Raw genomic sequence first — 14216 nt, forward strand, 5'->3', positions numbered from 1 at the left:
CTTGAACAGGTATATGTCTTCTTTACCTATTACATCGTCTGGTATCAGTCCTAGATATACTGTACATACCGAGGATCATTAGGAATATTATATTCAAAAATTTCAACCATGGCTCTTAAAGCCCCCTCCCAAAATGATTGTATTTTCATACATGACCAAAATATATGAGAATGATTGGCATTCAGTTGCCCACAATTTATCCAACAATATTGTTGTTGGCCTAATTGTTTATTTTTGATTTTTGGTGTAATGAAAAAACGTGTTAAATTGTTCCAACCAAACTCCCTCCATTTTATAGGGCTTGTTGCTGTATGTTGGGTCTTAAATATGGACTGCCAATCACTCCCAGACAAGTCAATATTAGATTATTTTTCCCATTTCACTTTTATATACACTGTATTTCCTCCCTGTTGCTTCAATAAACCTTTGTCCAGTTTAGAGACAATTCTTGAAGTTGTTTGCTTGAACGCACCTGTCAACACCTCAATCACATCATTCCCTTCCAATGAGATTTCCTTCTTAATTTCTGTCTCATAAAAGTGTCTTAATTGAAGGTATCTGTATAAATCTCCATTTTCCAGTCCAAACTCATTTTTAATTTGTCTAAATGATTTAAAATGTTGCTTATCTACCAGTGTAGATGTTATTCCTTTGTCTCTCCACTTTTCAAAGGTCTTATCTAACGTTGGTCTGAACCTGGAGGAGTGAGAAGGCCAGATCAACAGCTTACAGTCTCTTGTTAACTTGTACTTTTTAACCACATCATACCATATTTCAAATGTTTCTCTCATGATCGAGTTTTCACCCTTAAGATCCATATGCTCTTTTCCACTTAACCTTGACAGTGGAGGGGCCTGACCCAGGCTCATCTCTGTCCTTCAATCTGGCTTGATAACCCGGGGAGCCACATACACTTTTTACATGGTGGGACTAAGTTGTAATAAAAGAAAGAAAGAGCTCAGCTCCCAGCCACTGTGAGCTGCCCTATGTTGCTAAATTAAGAGCAATGTGGCTGAATTTACTCTACTTCGTTCAGTCTGTTGATTCCTCTTCCCTCAGGAAAACCTCGGGACGACTCCCTGAAGAACAAAGTCATGGGTTTGAAGAAGTCACTCAGCTATGACCACGTTTGTGACCAGGATGAGGAAACCGGAAGCCAAACTGGTTCGACCGCAGGAGACAAAATGACTCCTGTTGGGAACGGCGGAGAAGGATCTCTCCTGGGTTCCCTCATCGGTCGGAGACACGGCAAGAAGCAGCTGGAACCGGCTGCGACCCCGCCCAGACTGGAGCCGGCCGAGTCCACCGAGTCCGTTCCTCTGTTCTGGAAATCGGCCAGCGCCCACAACTTAACACACGAGAAGAAACCCGTCCACCTGCGGACCTCCATCATGCAGAAGTCTCTGAGCGTGATCGCCAGCGCCAAGGAGAAGATGCCGGGACTCACCAACAAGACGCAGAGCGTGGAGGACGCCAGCAAGAAGGGTCTGAAGGGACAGGACGGGAGGATGCTGTCCGGAGTGGATGAGACGCCCGAACATTATCCAAAAATGATCATCAGCCAGTCAGTGGAGTATTCCAAGACTCCCATGAAGATGGGCATCATGAAACAACAGGTGATTTCTACACATTCATTTCTTATATAAAATAACTGTTGCATCTTTGTGGTTTTTAGCTCCAGAGCCAAAATATTTGGTAGGCTAGATGAACAAGAACATGCAGCATATTCTATCTTAAAGGGATAGTTCAACATTTTGGCAAATTGGCCCATTGCCATAACTCCTATAGTTTTAGGAGTACGTTTGTTACCTTTAATTGTCGGTGCAAGCTATTTTTAGAACGGTGGAGCAGAGCCGTGAGCTGCTCAGAGCTACGTTATGGAGGCTAATGGGATTTCTTGGTTTCCCTCATCAAACTCATCAAATACACAATCCAACAACTCCAAAACGCTCTGGTGGACAAGTTGTGACCTGCACATTCACCACGCTATGAGATAATAACAGAACGTTACCAGACAGAGTTGTTTTAGAGGTAAATACAGAGACTGCTTGCTGAAAAACTGCCCCTGAAGGCAACGCGCATCAGTGGTTTTGCATGAATTTCCCTCTAAAACAACTCTGTCTGGTAACGTTCTGTTATTATCTCATAGCGTGGTGAATGTGCAGGTCACAACTTGTCCACCAGAGCGTTGAGGAGTTGTTGGATTGTGTATTTGATGAGGGAAACCAAGAAATCCCAATAGCCTCCGTAGCGTAGCTCTGAGCAGCTCACGGCTCCGCTCCGCCGTTCTAAAAATAGCTTGCACCGACAATTGAAGGTAACAAACCTACTGCTAAGACTATAGGGATTATGGCAACGGGCCAATTTGCCAAAATGTTGAACTATCCCTTTAATACACTTCTCTTTTCCAACAGGTGAGCGGCAGCCAGCCGTCCATTTGCTCTGAGACGGGGAAGAACCTTTACGACGTGTCTGAGGTTTGTCCCTGGGAACTGGAGGAGCCTCAGACTCCCTCTGAAACAAAAACCCAGAAACACGTTTCCATCGCCCCCGGAGAAACCACCGGCAGTCGGAGAGGCAGCAGCAGCTCGGGAATCACCAAAGGCAGCCGCTCCCAGCAGAGGCAGAAAACAGGGCAGTCCCCTTCCAACAGACGCCGCTCCAAAGACAAAGGAGGAGAGAGAGACGAAGGCAGGGAATCACGCAAATCTCGCCCACCCAGGTCACCGCTGCCTCTTAAGCCGGACGTGTGCCCCTGGGAGTTTGATGAGCAGCCCATGCTGGGAGGAGATTCAGATTCCATCTCCCCAGACAGGATCAGGCGTAAGAAAAGCGTCACGCCCACCGATGGGAAACCCAAGGGGCTCCACTCAGACCACTCCAAGTCCACGGGGAGCCTTTTACAGCCTCCCTCCCTGATGGTGGAGATCTGCCCCTGGGATTACAGCAGCCCACCTTCACCCAAACAGGAGAAGAGCTGCAACAGCCCCACCACGCACAAGAGGAAACGAAAAGGCTCCTGCTCGTCCAACCACAAGGCCGAGAAGGAGAAAGGGCGTGAGAAAGGCAAAGAGAGGCGGAGCTCCTCCAGCAAGCCGCCCTCGGAGAGGAGACGGGTCAGCCAGTCGTCCGAGTGCAGCGGGCCGCCCTCTGACCGGCGGAGGAGCTCCACCAGAGACCCAGAGGTGACGGAGATTAGGAGGCCGGAGGTTATCTCCCAGGAGACGGAGCCCTCTCACACCAGCTTTGCTCAGAAAACTAAACTCTCGCCGGAGAGGAAGAGAGAGAGCTCATTGAGTAGCGGTTACAAACCGACGGTCGTCAGTGCGCCAAAAATGGCCGACGTTTGCCCGTGGGACTTTGAGGAGAAAGACTCTGGCGAGAGGGCATGATAAGGGTGCAACGACTGTTTACTTTTTTTTTGTACTCACAGACCGACAGCACAGAGGACAAAGCAAAGAAAGATAAAGATCCAACATTGTATTTGATATGAAAGCCTTTCTCTGCTGCCCATTGATGCAATCCAAACATGACCTTCCTGTTGTTACATTGCAGTGAATGCAACCTTGAAGTCACTTTAAAGGAAGTTTTAGTCCGCACTTTTGCTTGCCCATTTGTCAGTTACATTGTACGTACGTTTTTTTCCACACGGACTACATCGAGACGATTTGTAAATGAATCATTTTACCAGCAGATCAGACAATCATTTCTTCCCCCCACACAAGCACAGTCAATGCTTCACCCAAGCTTATTGAACAGTGAACGTTTGTTTACGATGATGCTCTGCGTTTAGCAAGGAAAGAAGCAGAGACTTCATGCATCAGACACTGATGATGAAAAAAAAAACAAGCAGGGAAAAAGACCTTAGGAAAGATAGCGTGTTAGCTTAGAGAAGCGGGACCAAAGCCCCAGACACGATGCCTTACCTTTAGGCCAAATCCATAATTCATGGCATGAAGATGATCTGTTTGATTAGAGAAATGTGGGATTTGAGTACAGCCAAATGAGGAAAACTGTATGTTTCAGTAAAAGTTCTCCATATACAGTATGTATTTTTCTAAAGCAAAAAACAAAACAAAAAAAAGTCATTGCATGTGGCAAATTGCTGTATCAAGCATCCAATAACCAAATGTTTATTGGTTAACTTGTACTCAAATATGACAGTGGAACGTTTTGATGTTGTTGCCTTTGGTATTTGTCTCCTTATGTACCACATGATGCTTCTGAGATGATGTGCATTGCTATCAATAATGTACGCACATATTTCAAATGGCTTGCAGTTACAGTTGAGCAGTACTAAAATACCTACGAGGCTCTCCCCTCCGTCGACATTCATTTACTGTCTGCTCAATAGTTTCGCCCTGGACGTTCCATCTGAAACAGGAAAAAACAAAGATGAGAAAAGAAAAATGAAAAAAACACATGCACTCTTGTATCCGAGGCTGCAGCATCTACACACACAGAAAATGTGAAGTCTTTCGAGGACCAAAAACCAAGCCTGACTGGGGTGGTTGATGTGAATAATGCATTTTTTTTCTGACTTACTTCCCCCCATCTTACATCTGCTTGAATGCACCTTCCTCCAAACGTTTGCACATACTCAACTGCTATTTCCACGACTATGCATGACCAAAGCTTTTCTTTTGCCACTTTCTCGCAGACAGAGAACGAAGCAATTTTCCATTTAGAACATCACCTCCGACAACGACAACAACAACAACAAGACTCCGTCTTTCTGTCCTGCTATCAGCCATCCACCACTGACACCCGGTGCAATGCAGTCACACACGGTAGTCCAGCTTCATTACGGTTGTGTATGCATGACAGTGAAAATACACGGGGCCATGATACACTTGAATTCACCAGAAGGCATAAAAAAATTATTGCATATGCTATGAAATACTAAGGGAGGACTTAAGAGCACATGGGAATTTTCAAATATAGATGTCAATTGTTGTCATGTATTTATCAGGCGTTTCAGTGAAGAGCTTCCTGTGTAAGATCAAGATGTGTTTAGCTTCTTCTCATTAGGCATTCAGGAGCGGCGTGTGTAACGTGAAGGGCCTGATAAACAAACATGACCCACCAATCGAACTCTCACTAGCTTTTTTTTCCTTTTTTCTATCAGATGGTTTTAAAGGCTGTTTGAAAAAGGAATATTGCAACTTGTCCACTAAATGTATTTTATGCTTGTTATACTGTAAAGTGTTGCTCCAAAAAGTTACAAACTGTTGTAGCATCCACATGGGAGTATTTATATTGTACATTCATATTGTGTTGCATGTACATACAGTAAATACCTTGTTCTCAACTCTGAATTAAATATTTCTATGAAACCCCTGTTGTCTCTGTTTTGGTTTCAGTTTGCTTCAGGAGTTTGAGGTTTACAGTAATGATTCATTTTTTGTAGGTTAATCACTGCAGACAGAAAATATACATATGCACCTTTAGAAATTTGAGCTAATCCTCAAGGGGGGGAAAATGGGGGGGAAAAAAATCATTTTTTCAATTTTCAAAATGAGACAATTAGTCCATGGGCCAGACCAGATTTTGGTACCACTCAGAGTGGCAAAGTCTAGTAACATTTTTTGAAAAGGTACATGTCCATAGATGATATTTTGGTATGATAACCCATCCTAAGTGGTAGCTTTTTGACAGTTATCAGCTCATAAAGTTATCAACCCCCTGCAAAAAATAGGCCTCTAAACGCAGGGGGCATATCTTGTTTTGTGCTCATTTTCAGACCTTTACTCATATGTTATGAGGGCATGTTTGGTAGCATTTTAAAGTGTACAATCCCAGCTTTCATTTAGACCTAGTTTTGGGCCTATCTACAAAATATAAAGGTCACATGGTCAAAGGTCAATCTGTCTCAACAACTATTTTTCCACTATTTTCGCCTAAACTGTAGTCTTTCTTTTAACACTGTGAAATGTAGGAACAGCACTGACACAAATAACAAAAACTGAAATACTCACAGGACTGTAACAATTCAGGAAATGCATAATCTTCCCATAATTTCCTACTATGAGAGATGATTATGGGTCTTAAAGTGGAACATGGGCCCAGGCGAGAATTGTCAATAACTGCTTATTCCTCTGTATTTCTCAAAGAGTTTTTATGTTTTCTATACATCTTTGTCCTAGTTATAATCATCATCATCATTATAGTCCAGAGTGAAGGCAACTTCTTCATCCTCCTCCACCCTCTGATTTGTTCATTTGTTCATTTCTGTACACTCGAGATTGTTGGTGAGGACAGGGGCATGTCCAGAGTATTTTCTGGTGGGGGGCACATGGGGTAGCAACAGTGAATCCGGGGGCGTGGGGGGGTGGGCACCCAAGTAACACCCAAGTAACACCCAAGTAACAAAAATGAAGGCTACCACTGATCGCTCTCTTCAATATTTATATTGTACAGTTACACACTATTTATAGTATGTCTTGCAGCATTAATGCCTATGCCTACGATGCCTATGACCTTTTCATTTTCCGTTGGCAGTGTCAACATTAAGATTATAATCAATCAATTACTAATCAACTCTATGTTATTAAAGGTGTACAGAAATGGCCGTTTGTCCTGTTTGTCGCGCCGAGTTGTCACAAGCTGCAACACGAGTTTACCCGAGTAAGGAAAACGAATTTGATTGGTCGTTATGGAGCGGACGGGATATTCAAAGCTTGGGGCGAGACCGAGCTCCGTGTGTGTATGTGTCAGACGTTTGACTGATGATGGATCCAATATCAGTGTCTGATGAATCGTGTAGACGCTGACGTATAATCCGTGCGCCTGAATTATCCAATGCGGAAAAAAATATCACACTTTCATCCTGGATTTACTCAAAAATAGAATTTTGCACAAAGTTTGGCCTCCATCGTCTGATAGATGAGTTCTTACACTAATTTTATGACCCAGAGTGGGCTCAAATTCAATTTTCTTTTCTGTACACCTTTAACAAAAAGCTGAATAAGCAACATAAATTCTCAGTGAACAATATCTTATACTCTTACCCAGTAGTTAGAGCTCAGCTCTGGAGAATAAACATCTCAGTGTTTTGTGTAACAGTCAACATACAGAATAACCAGAACAAGTATTTCTCAAATATTGAAATTGACAACAATAACAATCTTACACCATTTTCTTTATTTAGTAGACAGAACACTGGGAAGTTTGCTGTATAGCCTACAACATGTATTAGCGGCCTTAGGGCCGAATCTACTAAGATCCCAGATAAGGGGCGCTAAATTGCATGCTCGTAGTACAATTTTGCGTGTTTGGTTAGCGCAAGCAAAATAGGCGATCTACTAAGAGTAACCCGCTAAATGACGACACGCACAAACCGCAGTATTTAAATGGGGGTTTCCATGGAGAGTGTGGACAGAGATCTGGATGGCCACAAACGCAGAATGAAAATTTGATCTGTTGGATTAATAGAGGGACAAATAAACATATTGTCGAGCTGCAGCAGAAGAAACAAGGGAGATTATATGTGATTGGTAAAACAAGAAGAGAACAGATGAAGTACAGAGAAGATGAAGAGAAAGGCCTATAAGGCAAAGAACAAAAGAAAAATGTGGTTCATCATAAAACCTCTGCAAACGAGGAAGAACTGCTGTGATCAGTGTTGGGCAGCAGGTGTCAACTCGGGTCTAAACGCCCTGACCAGAGGGATGCGTGTGCTAGATAAATCTATTTGCATCTACTCCTCCCAATATTTTGCACATTTTGGCAGAAACGCCCATATTTGCATATTCATTGAGGCAAACACGCTAAATGGATTGCACGTGCAATTTTGACCATTTGAGAGATGCAATCCTCGGTGCGCCCGCTTAGTAGATCAGCTCCAGCATGTGTTTGCGTGTGCAATCAAGTTTGTGGTTTTATACACACAAACCTTTAGTAGATCTGGCCCTATGGTCAGAAATGAGTGGGTCTGTACACTGAACATAGGAGTGGTTAAGAGCGTTTCACAGTGATTGACCACGAGTCATTGACCATTTATGGGCACCTGACCCCCACTCCATGCCACCATGGCAGACCCGCCCCTGGGTGAGGCAGGAGAAGTCTGGAAGCCTACAGGTCTTTGTATGTGGTTGAAGGGTCTGACGGTGCTGAGTCCAGGCCAAATTTACCCCCAGGGGACAGTAATAAAGTATATATCTACAGTATCTAACTATCTATCTATCAACCGGGAGTTGTTGTGGGTGTGGTTGTGTTGGTCACTGTAGCATGTACAGCAACTCCAAAGCTGATCCCACAAGAGTTCAATTGGGTTGAGGTCTGGACGCCAATCAGGTACCAGTCATACACCTGTGACTGACACACACATGGCAGCACTTGGAGCTCAGTACAAGACTGAATAGGCTACCCACGGGAGGATATTGCAGGGGATTTTGGCGTTTTTGGGAGGCACTACCCACTCATCCTGGCATCCCAGCTCTTCTTAAAGAATTAACTTCAACCTGTGTGCTTGATCCCATTCCATCTAGCTTCATCAATAACTGTCTCTCCATCATCACTCCTCTCATCACTTCAATTATCAACACCTCCCTCACCTCGGGTTTTGTCCCTAATGAAGCTGTTGTCACCCCCATCCTGAAGAAACCTAGTCTCAGTCCCAACATCATGAACAATTTCTGGTCAATTTCAAACCTTCCATTTTTCTCTAAAATACGTGAACGTGTCATTTATGCCCAACTGAAAGCCCATCTCAGCTAAGAACCTATTTGGACCATTTCAATTTGGATTCCATAGACAATACAGACAGCTCTTTAAAAGCACCAATGACATCCTCCTCGCCTCAGACTCCGACCACCTCACCATCCTCATCCTTCTCGACCTCACCGCAGCCTTCAACAGTCGCTCCATCCTCCTCTCCTGTCTTTCCTCCACCCTAAACATCACTGGAACTGCACTCTCTTGAATTCAGTCATATCTGCTCCTCCACTGTCCCCCTGTCCCAAGGTGTCGCCCAAAGTTCGGGGCTTGGTCCCCTCCTCTTCATCCTGTACTAACATCATCCATCGTCAAGGTCTCCAGTTTCACTGTTGCGTCAATGACATCCAGCTTTACATTTCTACAAAATCCATCACTACTACCAGCCACACCACTCTCATCTCCTGCCTCAATAATATTAAATCATGAATGCAACACAACTTTCTGAAACTTAACTATGACAAATCAGATATTCTTCATTGATCCCAAATCTCTCACTAAATCTACAGACAACTTCACCCTTTCCATTGACAACATCTCCCTAACTCCCTTCCTCCCACATCCATAACGTTGGAATTTCCTTTGACAGCACCCTCTCCTATGATCGTTACATCGCTCAGATAGCCCGGACTGCCTTCTTTCACTTATTGCCTGATTTCGTCCCTCCCTTCGTCCTAACCCTCTCTGCTGCTGAAACCTTTATACGCCTTCGTCACCACCAGACTTGACTACTGCAACAGCATCTTTTATGGTCTCTCATCCAGAACCCTCAATAAACTCCAGTATATCCAGAATTCTGCTGCCTACACAGCAAAAACTGGAGTGTTGAAATTTCAGGGTTAAACATGTCAGAGTTGATTTCAACTCTCAAAGTGTCATTTTAACACATTCTGATTAAAATGGTGTTCAGTGTTGGAGTTATTTAACAGAGTTATTCAAACCTAAGCAAATCAACTCTGTAGAGATGTAAAGTGCATCTCGGCCGAGTTAACTTGCTTGATAGGCCCCTGGGCTTCAGTCCAGGTAAACCCGTGTGTTATGCCCCTGGGCTTTCAGCAGGGTGAACCCGTGCATCAATCAATAGTCTCCTGTGCGTGGCGTGGTCAACCGTCGTTTATTTCGCTGCTGGAATCAGGAATGGATGCGGAGTTGGAGTTTTACACGAGAGGTAAGCTACAAAATCAAACTTGTAGGAACAATAACATTGAATTAAACATCTGCTGAGAATATTTATATAACTTTGCTAAGCATTTTTTGTGGTTGGCACTGGACAGCGAACGTTTGGATTTTTTTTTAATGCAATGTTAACTTCACCACTACCACTTGCTAAAAAATAAACATTAACAATAAAAAAAACGGTTTCCTATGTTATCCGTTGCATTTTACCAAGTCTCACGCGTGCTTGAGAGGTTGTAAAAACAAGGCTTCATATTTAAGTTAACTGTCGAATATAGTTTGGGGCTAACGTTAGCACAGGTTAACAAGCTAACTTGAAGTTCATGGCGGGTGCGTGGCATCAGTCCGACTGCCCAATACTCCCTCTTCCCATTTCTCCGACCATACACTTGTTAATTCCTCCAACGCGAAGTGAGGAGTTAATTCATGCAATAAACCCCTCACTTTGCGTAGGAGCCACGGCTAGAGTGAAATAATTAGCCTAAACAATTGCAGTTGGGTGCCTGTGTGGCAGACTCCCTGTGCCACTGCACCGAGACCAGAGTGTCCGAGGCTCTGATCATACAGGTGTGGTTAATAACTCTGATTAATGGGTAGTAGTGGGCAGTCAGACTAAAAAGGGTCAACTTTACTGGTGCTGTGTTGTGTTTGTTTGGTCGCTGAAAACCAGCTTTTAACAGAGGGGAATGTTTTAATAAATCAGTTTTGCCTCAAATGTACATGTTAATTACGGTAGCATGTGCTGCAGTCACTACAGCTAGTCGCTGCCACGTTCATCAATGAGAGCGTTTCCACTGGGCCTGCTGTGGCATGTTTTAACAGCCTCCCAGCAGCTGCTGAATGTGGTTTAATCTTAGACATGCAGTGAAATTAATAATGAAACAATTTCTTGCATGATACACAACATTTATGTGAGTGTTAAATAATTATTTCTTGCATGTTAAGTGTTTACTGACATTTGTTTGTTGTTGCATGTCTCAGAAAAATGCTGATCCAGGTTCGGTATTGCCAACAGCAGAAGTATGTGAAGTTGGATGAGGTTGACGGATGTTTTGATTTTGTGCAGTTCCATGACAAAGGTTTGTTTTTGTTTTACTTATGCTTGGTTTGATATAAAGGGCAGAACAACGCCCCTTTCTTTTAAGATTTGGACTGAAAAGGGAATGTATTTTATGCAGGGGATTATCTCTGAATTTGTTTACAGTGGTGGATTAAATTATTGAATGTGAAATGAGGCAAGATCAGTGCTAGCTTAAAGGTCCACTCAGATGTATCTTGTCTTTTCCAGTCATCGAGAGATTTTGCCTGCCACCTGACGCAAAATTAGTGTACAAAGATGCAACAGGGACAGAAGTTGATGAGGACATTTTCAGTGACCTTGTCAGCCAAGGCAATGTGACTCTATCAGTTTTCTCAAATGACGGTGAGAAATGTAAAGGGGTAAATTACATAATGCAATGTGCAAAACACTAATGCAAATGTATAAGTACAGAAATACAGTAAACAATTTCAATTTAATGTTTTCAGAATTAAGTCATTTAATACACTTAAAGGTGGATCAAATATTCAATATCAATCTTTGTGGTTACACAACAGGGACATTCAGCCTGACTTTTATTAAATGGTTTAAATGTCATTTTAACTGACATAAATCCAACATGAATAGCCTACCAAATGTATTTTTGATTAATCTAATTCATGCCTTTAAAACAATTTCTGACAATATTTCTGAATTGCCTATCAAGACTGAGAATCAATTGATTAAATGAGTTGAGTCTATGGTGTGCCGTTGGCTTGGTTAGATCAAAAATCTTCTATGACTTTTTGTATACTGCAAATAAACACCCCACCCCCTTTTTTTTTTTTTTTTTTTTTTTTTTTTTTTTTTTTTAGAATTTTCCGATTGCTCCTTGTCCTCTCCATCCGATTATTCTGATTCAAGCTTCAGTTCATGTGCAAGTACATCAACTATACTCCTAGATGATGTTCCTAGGAAGAAACCAAGACTTGAGGGCCCACTTACTGCAGCATCTGCTAGAAAGGTTGTGCTAAGTACTCACAGGTTTCTTAAAATCAACATTTGTCATCCTTAAGCTCTAGAAAGGCAGTTTATCACATTTGTTTTTTTGCTTCTTTTTCAAAGTTGATTGAAGATGTCCTTGGTACCAGCTCAGGTGGTGAAGAGGTCCTCCAAGAGTATCGCACAACACAAACTCTAACAGATGCTACCAGAAGAAAGTTGGTCAATATAATAGTGGCACACATGATTGATAAACACGGGTATGTGTGTTCTATTTGTCTGTACTATCCTTTTTTTATTAACAAGTTAACTACTTGGCCCTTGTATTAATGCTAATTTGATCTTTTCTCAGGCAACTCCCCAGCAAAGCTGTTCGAGAAGAGTACGCTCTTGGGATAGTGACAGTGTTCCCGTCCCTCAAAGACCCATACTCCAAGAAAGGCTATGTATAGTCATTATTATTGTACTCTCTGTTTACATAATTTTCATGTTTTGTCTACATTACAGTAACATTTAGATTCTGAAATTTCACAGTAGCTTATGAGGTTGACATCACATTAATTTTGAATGTATTTCCATTTTAGGAACATTTCTATGATGCTGCAAGCAGCACCGGATACATTTCTTGGCGTCTGAAAACGATTCAGAGAAAGATTCGAAGAGGACATGCATCTACAAGTAGCCCCACTGGCTTTTCCCCAGGAGGAGGTCAGTCTATCTATCTATCTATCTATCTATCTATCTATCTATCTATCTATGGCACTATCTATCTCTACGCAACTGTCTTTCTTTCTCTAAGTACCCCTCATTTTTCTTTCTTTCTTACAACTTCATCTAGGGTGTTTCTTGTTTTTTTTCTTGAAAGAATTGTGTGCTTTTTTTCAGGAGGCCCAAATGTGCGCAGGTCCATTGTTGTTGACCAGCAGCTTGATGGGGATGCATACCAGGAAGCCATCTCCTTGCTCAACCATACAACAGACAGTTCCGTAATTTTTCTGAAGATGAGAGAGACCTTTCAGAATCGCAAAAAACTCATCTACGACTCAGACAAAACTCAAGATATCTTCTCCATCTTCCCAAGATTCCTGGATACAAAGGGATTGGTAAGTATGAAATGGGATTTTTAGAATGCCTTGAAATGTGCTGAATGTGGTAGTAGTACATTTGCTTTCTTATAGATGAATCAAGACTTCACACTCCTGTTTGAAGAGGAGGTTTCCAACCTGCTGCTCCAGAAATGGGATCCGTTCTTCAGAGATAACGTCATCAAAGAGGCCAAGCGGCTCACCCCAACACCTGAGCTGCGCCGAATGCTGCAGGCCGCAGAGTCTCCAGGAAGTGAACTTGACGAGGCACCAAGTGAGTTTTGTTCGATAGAATTAGTTATAAGCAATTACAGTTCAATAGTCTTGTGATTAATAAAGACCGATTGATTTTATGTTACTGGACTTCAATTGTTCGTTCATTCTGTGTATTTCTTTTTCTTTTAAAAAAAAACAAACAATTTCTTTAGCTGTCAGTTTACAGTTTATTGAAGCACATTTCAACTCTGTTTTTCACTGTTACATTTAAACAGCAGGATTTAAAGTTTTTTTCAGTCTTTTTAACATTTCCACTGCGTTTAGCCCTTTACAAAAGCCATTCCATTCTCAGCTCACAGGAAATGCTGGTTCTAGTTCTCATTAAAACGTCAACAATAACTTGTAAAATATTTGCAGTTAATTCATTCTTGTTACTCTCCATCCATAGCCTATGACCAAGAGATGTCCGCCCTGTTGCTGTTGTTGTACCTTCTTCCACCACCACCAGGGGGACCGAGGTTTCCAAAAATCAGCGCCTCTGATGCAGTCGAGAGACTGGTAGTCTTTCATAAGGTAATTGTTCCTCTCTTTGTTTAAACTTATTATTACTCCATCCACTAACAGTCTGACAGCTGAGTGTGGCCACTTCCCTCCCTTCCTCTCATTGACATTCAAAAGCAGGCACTGATCTGAGAAAAGCAGAAATAGATTCTGTTTCTAACTCGCAATATCAAACAAAGTATTTGCCTTACAAACATTTAATACATATCACCATGTTCAGTAAGGTCATCTGACCCAATTAATCTTCACCACAGTTTGATAAGAGGTATGGTCCTCTTTTTGTCGGCTGTTGTTTGGGAGCTGGGTTGAGCTCAAATCTTCATGCTCTGCTCCTGCTCTGTGCCTTTGGCCAGCTCATTATCAACATCTAGGTACAGGTGCAGCCTGGTGCTTGTTAAGCTGTGTATAAACAGCCCCACACACAGCTAAATCAGACTGATATA

At 42.3% G+C, this 14216-nt stretch overlaps 1 protein-coding gene across 1 annotated transcript in view; it reads left to right on the forward strand.

Annotated features, from left to right (window-relative positions):
* gpr158b (G protein-coupled receptor 158b) overlaps positions 1 to 3392 on the forward strand; it is a gene marked incomplete at both ends in the record, with an annotated part of 79768 nt that extends 76376 nt beyond the window's left edge. The window contains 2 exons of the mRNA XM_083992154.1: positions 1060 to 1616; positions 2415 to 3392. Of these exons, the coding sequence (XP_083848280.1) occupies positions 1060 to 1616; positions 2415 to 3392 (1535 nt within the window). The remainder of the gene's footprint in view (positions 1 to 1059; positions 1617 to 2414) is intronic.
* Between the last annotated feature and the right edge of the window lie 10824 nt (positions 3393 to 14216).

This window comes from Trachurus trachurus (genome assembly GCF_905171665.1).
Source record: "Trachurus trachurus genome assembly, chromosome: 17".
Classification (NCBI taxonomy): domain Eukaryota; kingdom Metazoa; phylum Chordata; class Actinopteri; order Carangiformes; family Carangidae; genus Trachurus; species Trachurus trachurus.